We start from the raw sequence: 20,377 nt of genomic DNA, 5'->3' as shown, positions 1-20,377 counted from the left end.
CCAAATGCCTTGTAGATGTTTACATCCTTCAAATTTCTGTACTTTGGATGCAATAACAGAAGTAAATTAGTGTTACTCGGGTTGATATCTTTAGGAGCTCCAAGCGTACAACTGGAAAGTTATCTCTATTGAAAAAGATTGCGCATCGATGCTTCGCTAACTTTCAAACATGTTAAGAATTCCTTAACCATGTTAACTATATCTGGGATTTCCTGCACTTTTTTGTGAAGACTGAAGTGAAAAATCTATTCAATATATCTAAGTCATCTGTAATGGTCTACCCAATTTATCCCCTTAATGGGTCCTTCTCGCTGCTATTTATTATTTGCCTCTCCAATGGTCTCTTACTATTTCTAATACTTTAACTCAGCTCGCCTCAAATGCCTTTTGTGTGAATCCCAGCCCTCACTACTCTTGCTTCTTTGTATCTTCTCAAATATTTCTGCATGTTATTATATTCCTTCTGACTTCCTTAACCACTCTGCTCTTAAGTCTCAACATGTTTCTCCGTTTCACTAAATGGAATATACTTTAAATTATTCAACTTAAAATCGGTAAGTGATGTTTATGTAATGTTTATTTAACATCTGTCTTTCCAGAATAACATGGAGAAGCTCATTTAGATGTATAATGATACACTGCATCTACATAGTTTATGTCAATTTGATGCATGTTCTCTGCTGCTTTCATGTACTAGTGATCATGCTTCAGTGCAGCTTTGAGCAAGTGTTGGGAGACTATAAGCTGAGTTTGTGGGAAATGCCAACATGACAAATGTAAATCAATGAAAAATCTATTACTGCATAAAGAACAACATACAAATATGTTTAGCTGTGATTTATACATTGCCTAAATATGGCAAATGTTTAAAGCAATATCTTGGGATCTGAGGTGCAGTGATTTTGAGCAGGATTCCTTGTTCAGGAATCAGAGCACAGATCTCTTCCAGCAACCAACAACAACCTGCAATTATGCGGAGTGAAGGGAATGAAGGGTGTGCAGAGGTTGCTGCCAGCTAAGATAAGGCAGCAGGCAGAGGAGTGGGGTAAAGCAGGTCAGAGAGGCATGGAGTGCCAGGGTATGACGTGATTTGTATGTGAGAGTGAGGATCTGGAAATCAATCCACTCTGTAACAGTGAGCCAGTGGAGCCTCGCAAGGACTGAGCTGATGGGGGTGCTGAGTTTAGTGTGGGTGAGGGTACGGAGGTGGATTTTTAATGAATTGGACTTTACGGGTGGTGGAGCTGGGAAAACCAGCAAAGAGGGCATTGGAAAAATCGAGGTGGAAGGTGACAATGTGTGGATAAGGGTTTTAGCTGCATTAGATGTGAGGTTTGGTGGGAAGCGGGAGACATGGCAGAAGAAGGATATCAAGTAGATCAGATCAAGCACCTCATGTCTTGCCAAAAGTAGATGTGTCAGAGCAGGTCACCACTACATGTGTTTCTTGATTCCCATTAGAAATCACTGCATAATTGGAATCATGTCGATAATTTCATAAAGTACTAACTCTAAACACCTTTTGAGGATAATTTTGCCTAATGCAAAGGAGAACAAATACTACAAGTATCTTTATCACCCTCCTACCCTCTCTGATCCCTCTTTCCCCACACTCCCCAGACTCCCAAAGGTAATAAAATATTGAAACTTATGGTGATAGTTTAAAGGCAACAATTTCAGTTTTCCTTGTCAAATACAACATAAGGTTGGAATCTTTAGGTTTTCTTAAAACATGCTTTTAGCCATGACATTATTTCTCTCTTATGGTGTAAAGTGCTTACCATTCTCCAGAAATATCACAGGCTCTGTAATTTTCAGTAAGCTAGCAAAATTTCCAGTCTAATTTTCTCAAGCCCCCTCTATCCTCACATCAAATGCCAAGTGCAAAGAGGTCCTAGACTGCTTCACCTCAAGGATGTTGGCTGCATCGTTCCTTCCCACCATGTCCCCTTCCATTCCACCCAGACAATCCACACCACCTTCTCCCTTCGCCGCGGCTCCTGCCACTCCTCCCTCCGTACACTCCTTTGTCCCCATTTCTCCCTCCCAAGTACGATCACCTGCATGAAGTTTACCACCTGCTGCCTCGAGCCCTCCCCACCCAGCTGTTCGTCACTCAACTCTTCCTTCTCTCCCCTCTGCTGGCCGACAAGGTCAACCAGTCTCTCTCCTCAGGCTCTGTTCCACTCCCCCTGAAAACCATTGTCATCACACCCCTCCTCAAAAACTCCACCTTCGATCTCTCTAATCTTTCACACTACCATCACATCTCCAACCTATCCTTCCTTGCCAAATTCCTAGAATGCATTGTTGCAGGTCAACTTCGGTCACACCTCTCCCTCTACTCCCTCCTCGAGCCCCTGCAGTCTGGTTTTTGCCCTGCCCACAGCACAGAAACAGCGCTTGTCAAAGTCACAAATAACGTCTTCTCTATCTGTGACCAGGGCTCCTTCTGCCTCCTCATCCTTCTGGGTCTCTGCCGCGTTTCCACACAGTCGATCATGCCAAACCTCCTCCATCAGCTCTCCTCCCTCATCCACCTTAGTGAGACCGCACTCACATGGTTCAAGTCCTACTTAACCAACCGCCTCCATTTCATCTCGGCAAATGGTTTCTTCTCCCGCCCACGCTAGGTCACCTGCAGGGTACCCCAGGGCTCCATCCTTGGCCCTCTTCTTTTCCTTATCTATATGCTCCCTCTAGGCAATGTCATCCGCAGACATGGGTAAACTTCCACATGTATGCAGATGACACACAAATCTACTTTGCCTCCTCAAGTACCAACTCCAGGTCTGCTGATGATCTATCAGCTTGTCTGGCAGGCATCAAGGCCTGGATGAGTGTAAACATCCTGCAGCTGAATATGGACAAGATGGAAGCCATACTCCTTGGTTCCCGTCAACGTCTTCACTCTTGTGGATCTAAACTCCTCAACCTCCCTGTGTGTGTGCAGGACTACTATACAGTCAGGGTTGGTTTTATATTTCTTTATTAATGTGGTATTGTGCTGCCAGTTGTTATAGGTACGTGTGATTGTTATGTTTGTTCCCATTGTTGTGTTCCCTACATGCAAGATAGCCAAGGGTTGTTAGGTTTTAATAACGAATTGTTGTTTCTACCGAATGTATTCTCAAGTCTCTAGTATTCTAGACAAGAAAAGGAGTAAGCACTTCAGAGGGTAGTTGTCAACATGGGAGGTCTACTAGTGCGAGCAGTCTCCGATTAGACATTCCAGTTACCGAACATTGGGGTTAACTGGGAAAACCTGTGTTTGACTCTAATTTGGTTGACTCACCATTGAAATAGGGACTCACACCCACAGGGTTAGGAGAGAAGCAGAGGTCACTTAGTACAAAACCGTTAATAAAATTTGCACGTACATCAAGGGGTGAGAGCCGTCGCAATTCTTACCACAAGTAGTATTGATTCTTAAATACATTTTTTATTACGTTCCTTTTTATTTTCTTCTGGACCGTCCAGATGAACTACAATGGTCTATTCAGATTCTGTCCATTCTCAAAGCTCTCCAGTTCCCAGCAAGAAAAACAACTTGCATTTATATATCACCTTTCACTTCGGGAAGATGTCCTATTGGGTTCCAAGCTGTGATCAGCAGTGGAACTAACCAACCATTGAAGCCTGGGACAAGAGGTGTAGCTAGAAAAGAACCACCTTCAAGATCAAGGATAATAATTTGATCTGGTCTCAAAAATATTTCTTCGGTCAAAGAGAAAATAGCCTATCGGGTTAACCCATCTCTACAAAGAACAAGAGACAGAAGAAGGGATACCCAGTCTCTATGAAGTCATAATCTTCCAGCAATTCTCTGAAGCAGCATTTTTTTTTGATCTCTCAAACATTTAGACAAGGCCACCCATGGGCTGGACTACAGTGGTTCATCTCATTCTCATTTTGTTTGTGGTCCGAAGCACACTTATTTGCTGCGGCCAACTTTCTAATTGAAATCAGGGCACACACATACAATAAAATTTACATTTATATAGTGCCTTTCGCATTGGGAGGATATCGTAAAGTGCTTGACAATGCTGGTTGGGCACTCAACGAGGAGGTGGGAGGTGAAGGATAACTGAAAGCCAATTCAAAACGGTGCCTTTTGAGACATGCCTTAACAACAAATTGGATTTATATAGCGCCCTTCATGTGGGGTAGCTTCTCTATCGAGGCGAGGTGGAGGGAGCAAGTTAGAGAGACTCTGATGGAGTTCCGCAGATCAGGGCAGAATGACTGAAAGCTCAATCACCAATTGAACAAAGTGAGCGGCCAGAATGGTGTGGCTTAAGGAAGTCACAGAGATAGCGTGTGGGGAGACGATGGAGGGATTTGAATGTATGAATACCATCAAGGGCTTTGGCCTTTGAAAATTGTCATTTACTAACATTAGAAGTTATTCCCTATCTTTGAGAATCTGGCATAGGTGGTGACAGCAGTTTATTTTACAATACCTCTAGTGGTGAGGATCTTCACCACATAACCATAAGTTCTGAATTTAATCTTCAACATGATGACTGACTGGCTGGCTGGTCAGATCCCCTTCAGGACAGAATCAGACAGATCTCAGTAACAGTGTTGCCGGTTACATAGACAGATCCCAATTAGACTCTTTTCTGTGCTTGGAGTTCAATTTATCAACTCTACATTCTAAGGAGAGACACCGTTTTTATTTCAACCTTTCCTTATTTTCATTTTACTCAGTTTCAAAGCCTCCTAGTTCTTTTTCTCAAGCATTCAGGAGATCCCTCTGAAGCTCTGTGTCAGAGCATCAGGGTTGTCAATGTTCACAGAGCTCATAATCCATCACATCAAGACCTTCCTACTCCCAGTCTCGGCACAGTGGTCTCTATAACATTCTTCCTTATTGTGTCTCATGAAGTTGCTCGAGTATTTCTGCAGGGAGAATTTGCAATTCATGTCCCTTCGCCCTCAAGCTGATAACTGATCAACAGGACATGTTAAAAATCCAATTGCTGGGGGCAGTTTTAAATCTCAACCTGAATGCAAGCAAAACCTTTGATTCAATCTGCTTAATAAATCAGAGATTTGCCCTCTGTGCCAAAACTGGGGGTAGTATTTCTTGCTGTATGGGATCCCTCTGATTCTAGATCAAATAGGTAGTCTGGCTGGATATTTATTTGAATCACCACTTTGAAGAGAGTATATGCACAAGCTATTTCAACTTTCCCTCACTTAAGAAGTGAGGAAAAGGGAGAAGTTTGGAGAATAGGATCTCTTCTTCCTACTGCCGCACCTTCAATGAAACAAACCGAGTTCTTCAACAGCCCTTTATTTCCTGAGTCGAAAAAAGATAAACTCAGAACAATACTTTAGGTTGCACCAAGACATTAGAACAAGCGGACATGGGTTTAGAGTTGCAATGGGCAATTTCAGGACAGACACCAGGAAGTGTTTCATTACCCAGAGGGTAATAACTGGAACAGGTTGCCAGAAAGGGTGGTTGAAACCAGGACACTTGACTCAGTTTTAAAAAAAAGCTTGAGGCTCTGACAGGAGGATGGTAGGGTGAGTGTTCTGGAAGGATGAGATTAAATGGGCCTTCTTTATCTGAACTGATCTTGTGAGTCCATAGTTATCTTCATCATCCTTGCTTGTATCAGAAGATGGATTCTCATGACATGGTTTAAGCCATGAGCCCAGTGAGTTATAGTCCTCTGTGGTGAGTGTTTTTTGCAGATATATTTGAGGAGAGGACAGGGATTTTCGTCACCCCATTGTAGGCAGAATGTGAAGGCCATAGAGAGGATGGAGAGGAGATTTACCAGGATGATACTAACGGTGAGTGGTTTGACGTATGAGCAGAGACTAGAGAAACTGGACCCTTATAGAGAAACAGAAGATTGAGGGAAAACCTGATAGAGTACTTTCAAATTATGAAGTTTTGATAGAGTCGGTAGGGAGAAATTTCCACTGGCCAGTGAGTCAGGGCATCAATTTAAATAGTTAGAAAGAAAGCAAAGGGAGAGATTAGGAGGATTTTAATTTACACAGAATTTTTAGTACATAGTATCCACACCCACATCCTCAGCTTTCCCCCAGCCCAGTTGGGTGAAGTGCTTTGAGACGTCCTCCCGACATGAAAGGCACTAGATAAATATATATATAATATATATAAATATAATTTGTTGCTGTTTCTAAATCAGAGTCTCAATGACATATCCAAGGGTCCATGTGCTTACCTCATTGTCATTCATTACCAGAGATCTGTTTAACTCATTAACTCATTGCTTGTCGGCCTCCCCAACTCCTCCCTCCATAGATTGCAGATCATCCAGAACTCTGCAGCCCGTGTCCTTTCCCACACCAGGCTCCACGACCCTATCACCCCCATCCTTGCCCAACTCCACTGGCTTTCCATCACACAGAGGATATAGTTCAAGTTCCTGGTCCTCACCTTCAAAGCCCACCATGGTCTTGCTGCCCCCTACCTCTATGACCTCCTAATCTCCTGCCATCCTGCTTGCTCCCTCCCCTCAGTGGGCTCTGGCCTGCTTCAAGTCCCCCGCCTCGTTCGCCCCACTATTGGCGGGCGGGCCTTCCGCCACTCTGCCCCCACCCTCTGGAACTCCATCCCACAGTCCTTCCACCTTGCCCCCCCCGCCACCTTCAAGACCCATCCCAAGACCCTCCTCTTTGACCGTGCTTTCGATCTCCCTGCCTCCCCCCCTCTGCCCTCCACCCTCTCCGACCCCTGACCCCCAGCTCGGGTCCGTAACTCTGTCTGTCCAGCACCCTGGGACATCCTCCCGACGTGAAAGACCCTTTACAAATATAATTTTGTTGTTGTTGTTTAAACTGACAGGCACATTTACTAATGGTCCCTCACATTTGAAAGAAGAAACTGATCGAAACATTGGCATCAAAAAGGTTGAGAATCCCCAGGCATAGACAATCCTAGAGTGGAAATCAGGTTGAATTCGTAGCTCATGTCCTGAATGTTTTATGTGCCAAATAGATGAGAGCAAATTGCGTTCCAGCTATGTTCAGCTGTAAAACCAAACTCCATGTCTTCCTGTTTGGTTGTCCCTGATATTTAATTTGCTCTTTCAGTTCTCTTTCTGCATCTGATCCTGAGTGGCCTGTTGCTGCTGCCTCCTATTCAACTGACTTTCTCTCGATCAGTGGCTTTTGAAAGTATGTTCCTCCACTGGCCTGTCTCATCACCACCATCAGTCACATACACACACTTCTCTTAAGTGAGAGAAGTCATTTATCTGCACCACATCCAGCATCAATCACACGTCACTGTTGGTGACAGGGGAGACAGTCTCTGTCCCACAGCATCTCTAGACTGATCCCAGGAAAGCTGCTTTTAATAAGAATAATGCCAGGGTAAATATTTGTTGTCCTCCTGGAGCCCATATCAAGCATCTGGAGATTGCACAGCAGGACTGTCATTCACTGTCCCTCTCTCTGTGGGGCCAAACCAAAGAAACTGTGGTCCCACCTGGCAGGGAGCAATTACATCAAAGGAAGACATGGTGAGTAGAGAGTCCCCAAAATATAATGGTGTTAGAATGGGATCTAACCATTAGACATCCTGAGTGAGGACACCAAAGAGAACTCTGCTTACTTTTCGGAATTAGGTAAGCAGGATGGAAACCCATCACCATGCTTCAGCGTATCCAAACCAAACTAAGAATTTCATACATCTCACCTATACATGGAAATTCCAGATATAGATTATTGAAACAGAATGTACACTCTCCCTGGAGTGACAGATCCTGCTTAACTAATCTCAGAGAGTATTAGGCACAGGTTGGCAAGAGCCAAGGCTTGAGGACACCAAAGTGTGCGTTGGGGTACTGCTGGAGTCCAACCAGGAATACCCCAACGCACACTTTGGGGTTCCCAAGCTCAAAACCGCATAGCTTATCATTTATTATGAGAAGTTATTATTATTTTGCACATATACACACACATACACAATCTGTTTTCAATGTGGGTGTAGCCAAGTTGTATTTCGGCTGACAGAGAGATCGCAGTTTTACTCTGTGCTTATTGCTTAGGAATTTCTAAATTAATAGGGTAAAATTCCACCTAGGTGTAGTTACGTATGTTCTACTTTTGTAGCATCCAAAATTTGGCGAATTGCTGGACTCAGCCTTAACTTTGAAACTGGGTTTTGTTTATGATCTTCAACGAAAGTACAGAAAATAGAATAAATCCAGACCTAGGTGAAATCATCCTATGTAGACTTCAGCTCAGACTGATCTGTAGTCAAAATGTACAATAGATAATCTTTGATATTCTGCTTAATTGAAAAAAGGGGCTTTGAGTGGACAGATTTAGATATAAGGTGATGGTACAATCCTGGTTATAATAAAAACCAAAATGTAAGAGAGACGTACAGCTCATACGTTTGTTAGATGATGATGTGATTAGAAGCTTCTGAAGGCTTCACTATGCTCCTAATAGGAGCTTGTATCCTTCCGAGTGCAGAATTCTTGGCAGCTTTCACAATGCAGCCACCTTTTCTTATCTGAGTAAAAACATTTCATGTGAATTTTTAATGTATTATCAAGCAGGAATTGAACAATCCACAGATCTGAAGGACGTTCCTCATCTTGTGTTTTTGGACAAACTATAATCCAATTCTGTTTTTTTTTCTTTCTCAGGCTTTCAGAGCAGAAATTGTATCACATTCCCAAATGAGATTAGTTCGGGAGTCTACTGAATGGTTTTATCAATATTGAACTAGCACAAATTCGAGGATGCTAAAATATGTGGTTAATAATTAAGAGAGAACTCAAAGACATTTAAGCATTTCAGCAAAAAATACATAATTGATAGGGCTGAAATTAGAGCATGTCCTGCAAGCCAAGGTTTTAGCTCATTGTAAACCTTCTCTCTAGGCCTTGGGCCATCAAAGATGTGCAATAATTCAGAGTCAAAAGGAGTTTGCGGGTTTTGACAGGTTAGGTCACTGCAATGTATTAGTATCTGAATTCCTCTCATTGTCGGAACTGTGTGGTGAGGCACGTGATTCCCTTTTGCATGTGGCTATGGTATTGTGTCGGTCATAAGAACCTTGGCTAGTCACAAGCCTAACCCAATAAGCACTGAAACTCCGGCAATATTGTGACAAAGGTAGATGGATGGAAAAACAAAGAATGTAAAAAATCAACATGAATTTTATTTCTTTTAAAATCTCCATTTAAAATTTAAAATTATCCAACCACATGATATTGCTTTGAATGCATTTTCCACTCATCGTTAGTCTGAGTGAGATGTGATGTTATAATTGGATTTAATTATACAGCATTTTAATCAATTTATATGTACTACGTTTTTGTAATTGAGCGTCCTCTCTTATAAAATGCCTCCATAGAGTAGCACATTTTAATCTCAAATGAAATCCTTACGTAAAGGCCATAATTAGCCTGAGTAATGTGTGAAGGTTACTAACAATGTGTTGCACATTAATGCCATTGCTGTTGTTTTTCAGTTGGTTAATAATCCTCTGGCAAGTCAAGCAGCAGCAGCAATGGGTTCCATGGCTGGTTCACAGGCCTTCAGCAACGCACTCTCCAGCCTGCAAGGGGTGACCTCTCAGCTAGTCACGAATGCACAAGGCCAGGTGAGTCAAGCCACTATGAATTCTTAATGACGGAAAATCATGCTCCCCAAAAAAGCTAATATCGCCATGAAAACATTCTCTGCAAAGGCACAAAGACTCTCCTTTCAGAACTGACAATTTCACAAAACAACACTTTGAAAAAAAACACATGCCTTTTAATTTTGATTTCTATTTTGCAAAGGACTTGCCTTGGATTTCATGATCATTAGAAACATTGAGAAATAACCTTGTTTTCTATTGTGATGGAATTGGAGGCTGGAGCATTTTATTATTAGTGCTTGTTACAGTTATGTCACGCTTACAAAATGCTGACAAATATTTTGATATATAAAAGACCCTTTGAGCAAAATCTAATATAGGCAAAGATATATTTTGAGTAACAGTAAATTGCTGACCTTGTCATCTTTACTGGGTGGGTACAGAATTGCTCCATCAGTACTCAGAGGGTTGAACGATGAACCTTGTCACAGTGGAGCATGATCCAATGAATCATCTTATCTCAGGTGCACACAGCGCCCATTAAAGGAAGATTGTCTGAACAATGTGCCTTCCACTCCATCCCTTGTTTATCAGCTTACCTTAACCTTTACGTTACATCCATTGCCATTCCAGAGAACCTTAAATGTGACGGTATTAAATCCGCATGCTCTGCTTGAGTGATTTGCATCAATCTGTGCATGATTTAAAGCTGTCGTTTGTTGCCAACAATGGGGTTGAGAATGTGATATTGAATTACGGGGTTCAATGTGTAAAAAAATCAGGAATACATTCTGATCCCAAAGGCAGTTTGGGGGCCAGCCTTTTGGTTTCCGATCCCTGGTCTGCGTTTTCAATTGTTTTCTCGGTCCAGATGTCACATTTTCACTTCACCTTGACTATTTTAAATGAATGTCTCTAAATTTAACATCAATCACTTAGGCCCAGTCTATACTTGCAAAACAACTCGGTAGAAACTTTTGTGCGCAATGCGTGATCACAAAGGAAATCAGACTAGAGCTGGGCTGAGGTTACACCACAACATCAATTCACACCACTGCTGTATAAATCCAGGTGGGAACGCTCTCAACTTCTGCTGGAAAAATTCCCTTCCATGAAGAAAATCTTTAAATTTCATAGCAACTTAGCACCTTAAGTCATCTCAAAGCACCTCACAGGTCATTTCTGTCCAATCAGTGATTGTTGTTGTTGGCAAACACACCAGCCATTTGCACATAATACTCTATTCTTGATGGGGGGATAGGAGGTAAGCGACATCTCCTTGGAGCTGAAGTGGCTCCACAATGACATGCTTGGAAAAGGAATATAGGAATGGTCTCGGTAGTCCGATTCCTGAGCCGGGCAGGTTCGCAGTATTCAGGGGCACAGCTGATCACAGACCAGCCAGCCTGGCTCATCGGCAGGACTTAGAGGATCAGACTGAGGGCAGGGACTCTTCCAACTCAGCTCCTATTAATTCTGCAAACCAAAGCCCTAACAGTTAGGGTGATCCTAAATGGACAATGTGGAGTCCTGTAGCTCAGTGGTTAGAGCACTCGCTTTGCAAGTGAGAGACCTGAGTTCAATTCCAGGCAGGGGGAAACCTTGGGCAAGTTTCCTTACTCCACACGCCTAATAATAATCCCTCCAAAACAAAACAATAATAAATTGGTCATTTTCAATCTACGACTGTTTGTGGGACATTGCTGTGCGCAATTGGCTGCCGCGTTCGCCCACAAATATACAGTCAATTCACTTTACAGTGTATTCTGGTAATGCCATTTGCACAGCAGGCTCTTTAATAACATTAAAACCTAATGTTGGTTAGTGGAGCCCTGGAGGTACATAGCTCCTCTCAGCCCCACGCCAAAGATATTGGGAGTGGTTAAGTATAAATCCTGTTCTCTGTTACAAATCCTTCTTCTACTGGGAGCAATGCACCATTACTTACAACATTATTAGATCTTCAGGCACTTCCCTTTTATTATGTCTGTTCTGTGAGGTTAAGTGTAGTTGTGGGACCTGCATGGTTACGTCCTGCAATACTGACTTCTCTTGGTCAGAGGAATAGTTTGCAGAACTTTTCCTTTTTTACTTGTATGAACGAGGAGTGGTATTTATAGCAGAAACTACTTCAATCTGGGATGCAAGCATCCCCACTGACAGGTTTCTAATTCCCTGATGTTTGGACAGACTTGTCAGGGCCACCACAGCTGAGTGCAAGCTCAACACAATTAAACTCTCTGAATTACACATGTATAGTGTCAGAAAGGAAGGAGAAAGGAGTCCTGCAGTTCAGTGGTTAGAGCACTCGCCTCTCAAGCGCGAGACCTGGATTCAATTCCCGGCAGGCAGGGTGAAACATTGGACAAGTTTCCTTCCTCCACACGGCTCTGCTTACCTTGCAATAACTAGGAGCCTGGTTGTTAGTCGATTGGCGGATTGCTTTTCCAGGGGTAATAATTCCTTCAAAAATAAATAAACTGGTCACTCAATCCACGACTGATGTGGGACACTGCTGTGCGCGGTTTGCACACAAAATATAGTCAATTCACTTTACAGTATATTTTGTGAAGCACTTTGAGACGTCTCAAAGACATGATAAGGCGCTATGTCAAATGCAAGGAATATTATTATTATAGTACCTATTATGAGAGGTTTCATACAAGTCAGCTTCTGCAACATTATTCGCACAGTGGTCAACTCCAGGTAGTTGAATCTAACTTTGTCTGAGATTTTTATTATGTTAATCACTGTAAAGTCTGCTGCATTGGCTCTTTATCCATTGAAAGCAACCCTGTGAACTGCTCAATAATTTCTGTGACACTGGGCTACTAAGGGTTTCTCAGTACCACCTGTGTGGACTGTGTGTAGAGCTAATGTTCCACAGCAGTTGCTCTTGTCTGACCTCCATCAGCATAAGTTTAGGAATATGCCTCTCACCATGAATAATACCCACCTGTAGAAAGAAGAAAATCTTCGTGAATCCCTCTGACACATTGTCCTATGTAAAGGGGCTACATCAATGCAAGTTGTGGGTTTATGTCCCAATTTTATGCTTTTTCCAGTGTTTAATTTTTTTCACATGGAAGGTTGCTTTATATGTGCAAGTTATTACTGCCTCAACAATCACTCACATTAAAGAGCATTTAACAGTGTCAGAACACGTCGCCGGCCGGTGGGGAGGTGGAGTTATTACTATCGGAGTCACACAGGATTCACAAATAGCGACTCCTGCCAGTAGCAGGAAGTGTGTCATGCCGACCTGCAGGATCGCCACTCTGACACCAATCTACTTCCTGTCCACGGATCAGCGTGACACGATTCTGGTCACCGACAGCTCAAATCTCATGCAACTCCATCTGTGAAAATCTTGTGTGTTTTTTACCCTCATCGTGAACTTCTTACTGTGAAAAAGAAGGTGCTCTTGAGTTGTTATCCTTTGAAAAATAAGTACACTCTGCTTGCTTGCTTGCTTGCTTGCTTGCTTTTCTTTCTTTCTTTCTTTCTTTCTTTCTTTCTTTCTTTCTTTCTTTCTTTCTTTCTTTCTTTCTTTCTTTCTTTCTTTCTTTCTTTCTTTCTTTCTTTCTTTCTTTCTTTCTTTCTTTCTTTCTTTCTTTCTTTCTTTCTTTCCTTCTTTCTTTCCTTCTTTCTTTCCTTCTTTTTCTTTCTTTGAGACGTTAAACCAAGTTCCAGTCTGCCTGAGGAACCAAGTGGATGCTAAATATCAAATGGCATTGCTTGAAAATTGGAATTTCTACCAGTGTCCCGGCCAATAATCCCCCAAATAAAATTGGTCAATCACTTCATGGCTGTTTGTGAGACATTGCTGTGTCTGCCACATTTGCCCACCAGTACTAAGACCAACACCAGTATCAATACCAACCCCAGTGATTGTAGAAGAACTGGACACAATGCCCAACTCAATTCTAAAATGTGATCTCTGTTCCCACAGGTAAGGCAAACTGGATAAAACTCATGAACGGTAGTTCGTGAGCTCTGGTCCCTCTCTGATATGGAATTTGATGATGCACTAGATCTCAGTTCTACCTAGCTCTCATTGTTGAAAATGTTGTTAACTTTTTAAATTACATTTACATTGACGTTTCCTTTAATCTGTTATATGTTCATTGAGAGAGGAATAATCTAACTGTGTCAAATCAGTGGCATTCCCAATGAAAGCATAGGAAACACCAAATCATAAGATTACTGCATTATAAATGGATCATCCACACATCTATAAGTCTCTTTTCAAGGCATGAAGATCCCTGACTTCACAAGATCACAGAATTAGTTTTAAAAAAGGCCCTTCAGATCCTCGGATCTCATCCTTCCAGAATACCCACCCCACCATCCTTACATCACAGCACAAAGCTGTTTTTCAAATGAGTCTTGTTTTCTGGCTTCTACTTCACCTCCTGGCAACCTGTTCTAATCGTTAATTATATTCTAGGTAAAGGAAACTTCCTGGTGTCTCTTGAAATTGTCCATTACAATTCTATCTAGTCTTTCTTCAGATCTGATTGCTCTAACAATGAGCATAATTTTCACTGTTCTCTGCAGGACCTGGTGAGTCCATTATATGACAATGAACAGAACTGTACCCTCTACTCAAGGTGTGGCCTGACCAGGATACCTTGAGCATGACTTGTGGGGGAACTGAACTCAACTGATTTGCCAATGAAGCTTGGGGCAGTTTGTTCAGTTGTTTATTGCTGCCTCACACAGTTTGGATACGGTATAGGGTGTGTCAACTTCCACTCCATTCTCTTTCAACTTTCCTTTTGGCAAGTTGAATCCCATCAATGGAGGTAGATGAGTGATTCTGTCTCATTAATGTGCCTCCTATTTTTGCTACTTAAATACATTTGTTTCCAAGGCCTTAGAAACGTTACTATAAAATGTAAGATTTTGGAAATGTTTTAAATTCGGTCTTAATTTAGAAGCAATTCTTTTCAAGAATGTTGCAAAGCCAATTTCCAAATTATTAATGAATATAAAGAATTTTCCACAATTCTGTGCAGGGTGTTAATTTCACCATGGATTAACCGAGGTCCCGTCTGTCTATTCAGATGGATATTAAAGATCCCATGGCACTGTTCGAAAAAGAAAAGGGAATTTCTCCCAGTGATCTGGTCAACAATCCCCCAAATGAAATTGGTCAATCGCCCCATGTCTGTTGTGGGACATTGCTGTACGCAATTGGCTGCTGCTTTTTCACCCAGAAAATACCCAGTGAAACAACAACAACAACAAGATTCCATTTATTGAGCGCCTTTCACGTCGGGAGGACGTCCCAAGGCGCTGTACAGTTGGGTCAGGACCCGAGCAGGGGGGAAATGGTCAGGGTGAGGGGAGGGAAGGGAGGGAGCGAGGAGGGGGTAGAGAGTCGAGAGGGGAGCTGAAGGCACGGTCAAAGAGAAAGGTCTTGAGACCGGCCTTGAAGGAGGAAAGGGAGGACGCGGCGAAGGCACTGGGGGATAGAGTTCCAGAGCCTAGGGGCTGAGAGGCTGAAGGCCCGGCCACTGATGGTAGGGCGGTTGGGGCGGGGGATGTGGAGCAGACCGGAGCCAGAGGAACGGAGGGAACGGGCAGGTAGGTAGGGGGATAGTAGGTCGGAGAGGTAGGAGGGAGCAAGGCCGTGAATGGCCTTGTAGGTGAGGGTGAGGATCTTGAATTTGATCCTCTGGGGGATGGGGAGCCAGTGGAGGTGAGCGAGGGTGGGAGTGATGTGGTTGCGAAGTCTGGTGTGGGACAGTACACGAGCTGCAGAGTTCTGGATGACCTGCAGCTTGTGGAGGGAGGTGGAGGGAAGGCCGGCGAGGATAGAGTTCCCATAGTCCAGCCTTGAGGTGATAAAGGCCTGGACCAGTGTTTCAGCAGCGTGAGGGGTGAGGGAGTGCCGTAGTCCGGCGACATTCCGGAGGTGATGGAAGGCGGTGCCAGTTGTGGTGCGGATATGAGGGAGAAAGGACAGCTCAGGGTCGAACAGAACCCCGAGGTTCCTGATTGGCTTTGAGAGGTGGAGAGTGCAGCCTTGGATGCTGATGCTGTCAGCGCCTGAGGTGCGGAGGCGCTGACGTGAGCCAATCAGGAGGGCCTCAGTTATTGCGCACGTTGAGCTGGAGAAAGTTATCTCTCGTCCAGGACTCGATGTCGGACAGGCAGCTGTCGGGACATCGGTGGTCGTGGAGTTGAGAGTAGAGGAGGAAAGGTAGAGTTGGGTGTCATCCGCATACATGTAGAAGTTAACTCCATGTCTGCGGATGATGTCACCAAGGGGGAGCATATAGAGGGTGAAGAGGAGGGGACCGAGGACAGAGCCTTGAGGGACACCGCACGAGACAGTGCGGGGGCCGGAGGAAAAACCATTTGTGGAGACAAAGTGAAGACGTTGGGAGAGGTACGACCTAAACCACTCAAGGACAGGGCCTTGAAGGTTTAGGTGGGAGGACAAGCGGTGGAGGAGGATAGCATGGTCGACCGTATTGAATGCTGCCGATAGGTCGAGGAGGACGAGGAGGCAGAGGGAGCCCTGGTCACAGATGGTCAGGATGTCATTGGTGACCTTGACCAGGGCAGCTTCAGGGAGAGGATGAGTTTGGTGACAGAGGATGGGGAAACGGGTACGAAGGTGTGTAGGGGAGGATGGGTAGGAGTCGGAGTGTGGGATGGAAGGGGTGGGTGGTGGGTGGATGTTGGAGGGGAAGTGACCGCAGAGCGAATTCCCTTGATCTTGGATTCAAGGAAATCCAGCATCTCCTCGCAGTGAAGGTTGGAGGAGATGACCTGCGCAGGGTGGCCGGGGGGACGGAGGAGTTGGATGTGGTAGAGAACAGTAGCCTGGGGTTGTCCTTCGCCTCCAGGATTATCCTGGAGTAGAAGGACGACTTGGCCGAGGCTAGAGTGGAGCGGTAGATTTTGAGGAGGTCCAGCCAGATTTGTCGGTGGACCGTTAGGCCAGATTTGACGCAGGTGCGTTCAGTGGCCCACACCTGGCTCTTCAGTGAGCGGAGGTGGGTGGTGAACCAGGGGGAGGAGCGAGAGTAGGAGACAGTACGGGAGGTGATAGGGGCAAGAGTGTCAAGTGTGGAGGAGAGGGTGTTGTGGAGGAGGGTGAGAGCAGAAGAGGTTTCGGTGAGGGTTGAGGGCCAGAGGGAGAGGAGTTCAGAGGACTCCAAGGCAGAGGTTAGGGATTGAGGGGGTAACTTCTTCCAGGGGCGGTAGAAGATGGTGGTGGGTCTGGTGGAGGTGGGGAGGGGGTGGAGGTGGTGAAGGAGATGAAGTGGTGGTCGGAGACGGCCTTGTCGGTGATGGTGACATCCGAGACACTGAGGCCCCGGGTGATCACCAAGTCGAGTGGGTGGCCGTGACTGTGAGTGGGGGAGTTGATGTGGAGGGAGAGGTTGAGCGAGGAGAGCAGGGAAGAGAAATCTGAGGAGATTGAGCAGGAGGGGGTGAAGTGCAGGTTAAAGTCGCCCAGGATGATGAGGCGATCAGAGCAGAGGCAGAGAGATGTGAGAAGTGTTGAGATATCAGAGATGAAGGTGGGAGAGGTTTTAGGGGGCCGGTAGAGGAGGAGGATTTTAAGTGAGAGGAAGGAGGGGTGGGAGAGGGTGAGGTGCTCAAAAGAGGGGAAAGAGCCAGAGGAGTAGGGGGATAGGGCAAGTGGTGTCCTTGAGATAAGGGCAACACCACCGCCACGGCGGTTGGGGCGAGGGATGTGGTGGGAGGTGTAGCCGGGTGGTGTGGCCTCCGTGAGGGGGAAGGTGTCGCCTGGGGTGAGCCAGGTTTCCGTTAAGGCCATGATATCAACGTTCTCATCAAGGATGAGATCGTTGATGACCAGGGCCTTGTTACAGAGGGAGCGGACGTTTTGTAGTCCGATGTGGATGGAGCGGTTGACAGAAGGGTGTGTGGGGAGGAAGGGGGGTCCAGGTTGTGAGGCAGGGGTGGGGAAATGGGGATAAGGGAGGAGAGGTTGGCTCCCCGGGTCTGTATCTGGGGTGGCTGGCGAGTGTGGTGGGAAATGAAGCAGTCGGTGTGGCTGCTGCTGGATAGCCAACGCCGAGTGCCACGGTGAGCCCAGCAGAGGATTCCCAGGCTGGAACAGAGGGAGGTTGTGGGAGGGTCAAGTGGGGATAGAAGGCGAGAGGGACGGAGAGAGAGGAGGAGAGAGCGGGAGAGATACAGAAGGGGGAGGGTTTGGGGGTAGAGAGGAGGGTGGAGGGAGGGAGGGGGTGAGGGGGTGAGGGGGCTCGGGTCATAGCGGCAGCCATATTACGCACGCGGGGACCGGGAGCGAGCGGTCAGGTGGATGGACACATTATCCCATGGGCTGGGGCTGGGGCAGCCAACCTAACAGGACCATGGTGGGCCCTGATGTGAGCCCTGGGGTGGAGGAGTGGGTGCGCAGAGGATTTTTTTTTTTTTTTTTGCGCGCGCACACTTCTGAAAACTACAACTATGACGTCAGCGGTTCCCCCGCTCTGCCCCCACCCGTTCCCTCCTCAGCCCCACAGCCCTGTACTAGCTGCAGTCCCTGCCGCGTCGAGTTTAAATACCTGAGAGGTAGGCCCAGCTCCTCCCCGCGCTGTCCTGGCATCGCTCCCTGTCTTTACAGTATATCCTGTGAAGCGCTTTGATACGTCTTGATGACATGATATGGTGCTTTATAATAATATTAATCCTTGCATTTGATATAGTGCCTTATCACGTCTTTGATACTTCTATACTGTAAAGTGAACTGTCTATATTTTGTGGGCGAAACGCAGCAGTCAATTGCACACAGCAGTGTCCCACAAACAGACGCGGATTGAGTAACCAATTTTTTTTTGAGAGGTTATTACCCCTGGAAAGCGAGCCGTCAATCAACCAACAACTGGGTTCCTATTTACTGTTAGATACACAGAGGCCTTCAGAGTAAGGAAACTTAACTAAGGCTTCTCCCTGCCCAGTAGCAAATCTGGGTCCTCCCGCTTGTGAGGCAGGTGTGCTAATCACTACACTACAGGACTCCACAAAGAATTATTATTATAAATCTAAGAATATTAGAAATTTCAGCACTCGTGCTTCTCAGATGAAAAAAAACGCATCTTGAAAAAAAAATTCTGCCACAAAATACAGTCAGTCTACTTTACAATATATTCTATGAAGCGCTTTGAGACATCTTAATGATGTGATAAGGTGGCAAATTAAATGCATGGATTATTATTGTTGTTCATCCAAGTTACATTGGGTGGAAAGAGACAGCAAAGAATTTTGGAAAAGTGAGCAAAAATAATAAGAATGATCAATATGCTTGATCCTGCTTGTTATAGTCAATAAAGTAGTTGTCCTGCAAGCCAAAGCCCTGAACAGATTTAACTCTATCTAAATCAAACTTATATTAAAATTGGGTGTTATTCCACATTCCTTGACAGCTATTCCTCAATTCATTTTAACATTACCAAATTTATTCCCCTGTAATTACTACCTAGCTGAGATCAGATACCTCAGCCTTGAACAGGTTTCAATCCTATAACCCTTTGGTCTGTATGACCTAGTACTGCACTGGATGGCTTTCGCCCACTAGGCCATCAGGAATCCTTGACATTTTTTTAAGAATCAGCATGATTATAAATGTGAGCCATAATATTCAACAAACTCTGTTCCAACAAACTCAATTAAATATTAATATAATTATTATGATCATTAGAACTGAGGTCAGGAAGCTTTTCTTCACACAGAGAATTAATATTTCTTTTCACAGAGGGTAATCAACAGCAACAACTGAACAGGTTGTGAGGAAAGGTGGTAGAGTCACCTCATGGGTGCCATTGTTACTCTGCCACTGGTCCAAGCGATTGGCTGCTGAGCACCCACTTATTGGCTGCTTGCTCCCTTCCTTGCCTCCTTCAAGGCGCATCTCAAAACCCTCCTCTTCGACCGAGCCTTCGGCCACCCTCCTACCCCTACACTTCCTGCCCTCCACCCTCTCCGATCCTGAGCCCCAACTTGGGTCCAAATCCCTGACTGTCCAGTTCCTTGGGACGTCCTCCCAACATGAAAGGAGCTATACAAATGTCATTTTGTATTGTATTATTGGCTGTCGAGCTCCTCCCAAGAATCAGCACCTCTACTTTACTTCACAATCCCAAGCCTTTTCAGAAAGCCAGTCTGTTACTTTGCCCATTACTTCTAAAAAGAACACATGATTCATGGGGCCCACAAAGCTTTTTGGCGCTCGGCCCACAAAAGGTTAATCCAGCTTGGTAGTGACCAGGACATTAGGTAAGAGGATATTTAAAAAGCAGCTTGATGCAGTGATGGAGGGATAGAAGTTTAGGTATTCTGGAGGGTTGAGATCGGATGGACCAAAAACCCTTCTTCATCCAGACCAATCTTGTGATCTTGTGATCTTGTGATACTGCATATAAATGTAGAACTCCCTACTCCAGAAAACTGTAGAGGTGCCATCATTAGGATGTTTAAAAGAGACACAGAGAGACACTGGGTTAGTAGAGATATTAAGGGCTTATGAGGACAGTACAAGACATTGGGATTTTAAAAAATCTAATAAGCTGGTGGAACAAGCTCGATGGCCTCTTAATTTTGTTTTCTTATGTTTCTAAAATGGTGAGCAGAATTATAATTATAATTACAGTATTTAGTTTCTGTACATTGTGCAATAAAAAATTAAGTGGTTGCAATTAATTATCCTCAAGAAGGACAGATCAAGTGATGAGGCGCTATATCAAATACAAGGATTATTATTATTGTAAAGCTGTTTCTGCTTGTTTCAAACTT

General features: G+C 44.6%; 1 protein-coding gene across 1 annotated transcript in view; it reads left to right on the top strand.

Annotated features, from left to right (window-relative positions):
* pou6f2 (POU class 6 homeobox 2) overlaps positions 1-20,377 on the top strand; it is a 229,673-nt gene that overhangs the window by 184,471 nt on the left and 24,825 nt on the right. The window contains exon 7 of the mRNA XM_042332610.1: positions 9,482-9,613. Within this exon, the coding sequence (XP_042188544.1) occupies positions 9,482-9,613 (132 nt within the window). The remainder of the gene's footprint in view (positions 1-9,481; positions 9,614-20,377) is intronic.

Source organism: Callorhinchus milii, unplaced genomic scaffold (genome assembly GCF_018977255.1).
Source record: "Callorhinchus milii isolate IMCB2004 unplaced genomic scaffold, IMCB_Cmil_1.0 Scaffold2, whole genome shotgun sequence".
NCBI classification, from domain to species: Eukaryota; Metazoa; Chordata; class Chondrichthyes; order Chimaeriformes; family Callorhinchidae; genus Callorhinchus; species Callorhinchus milii.
This window is presented reverse-complemented; position numbering and strand designations above follow the sequence as displayed.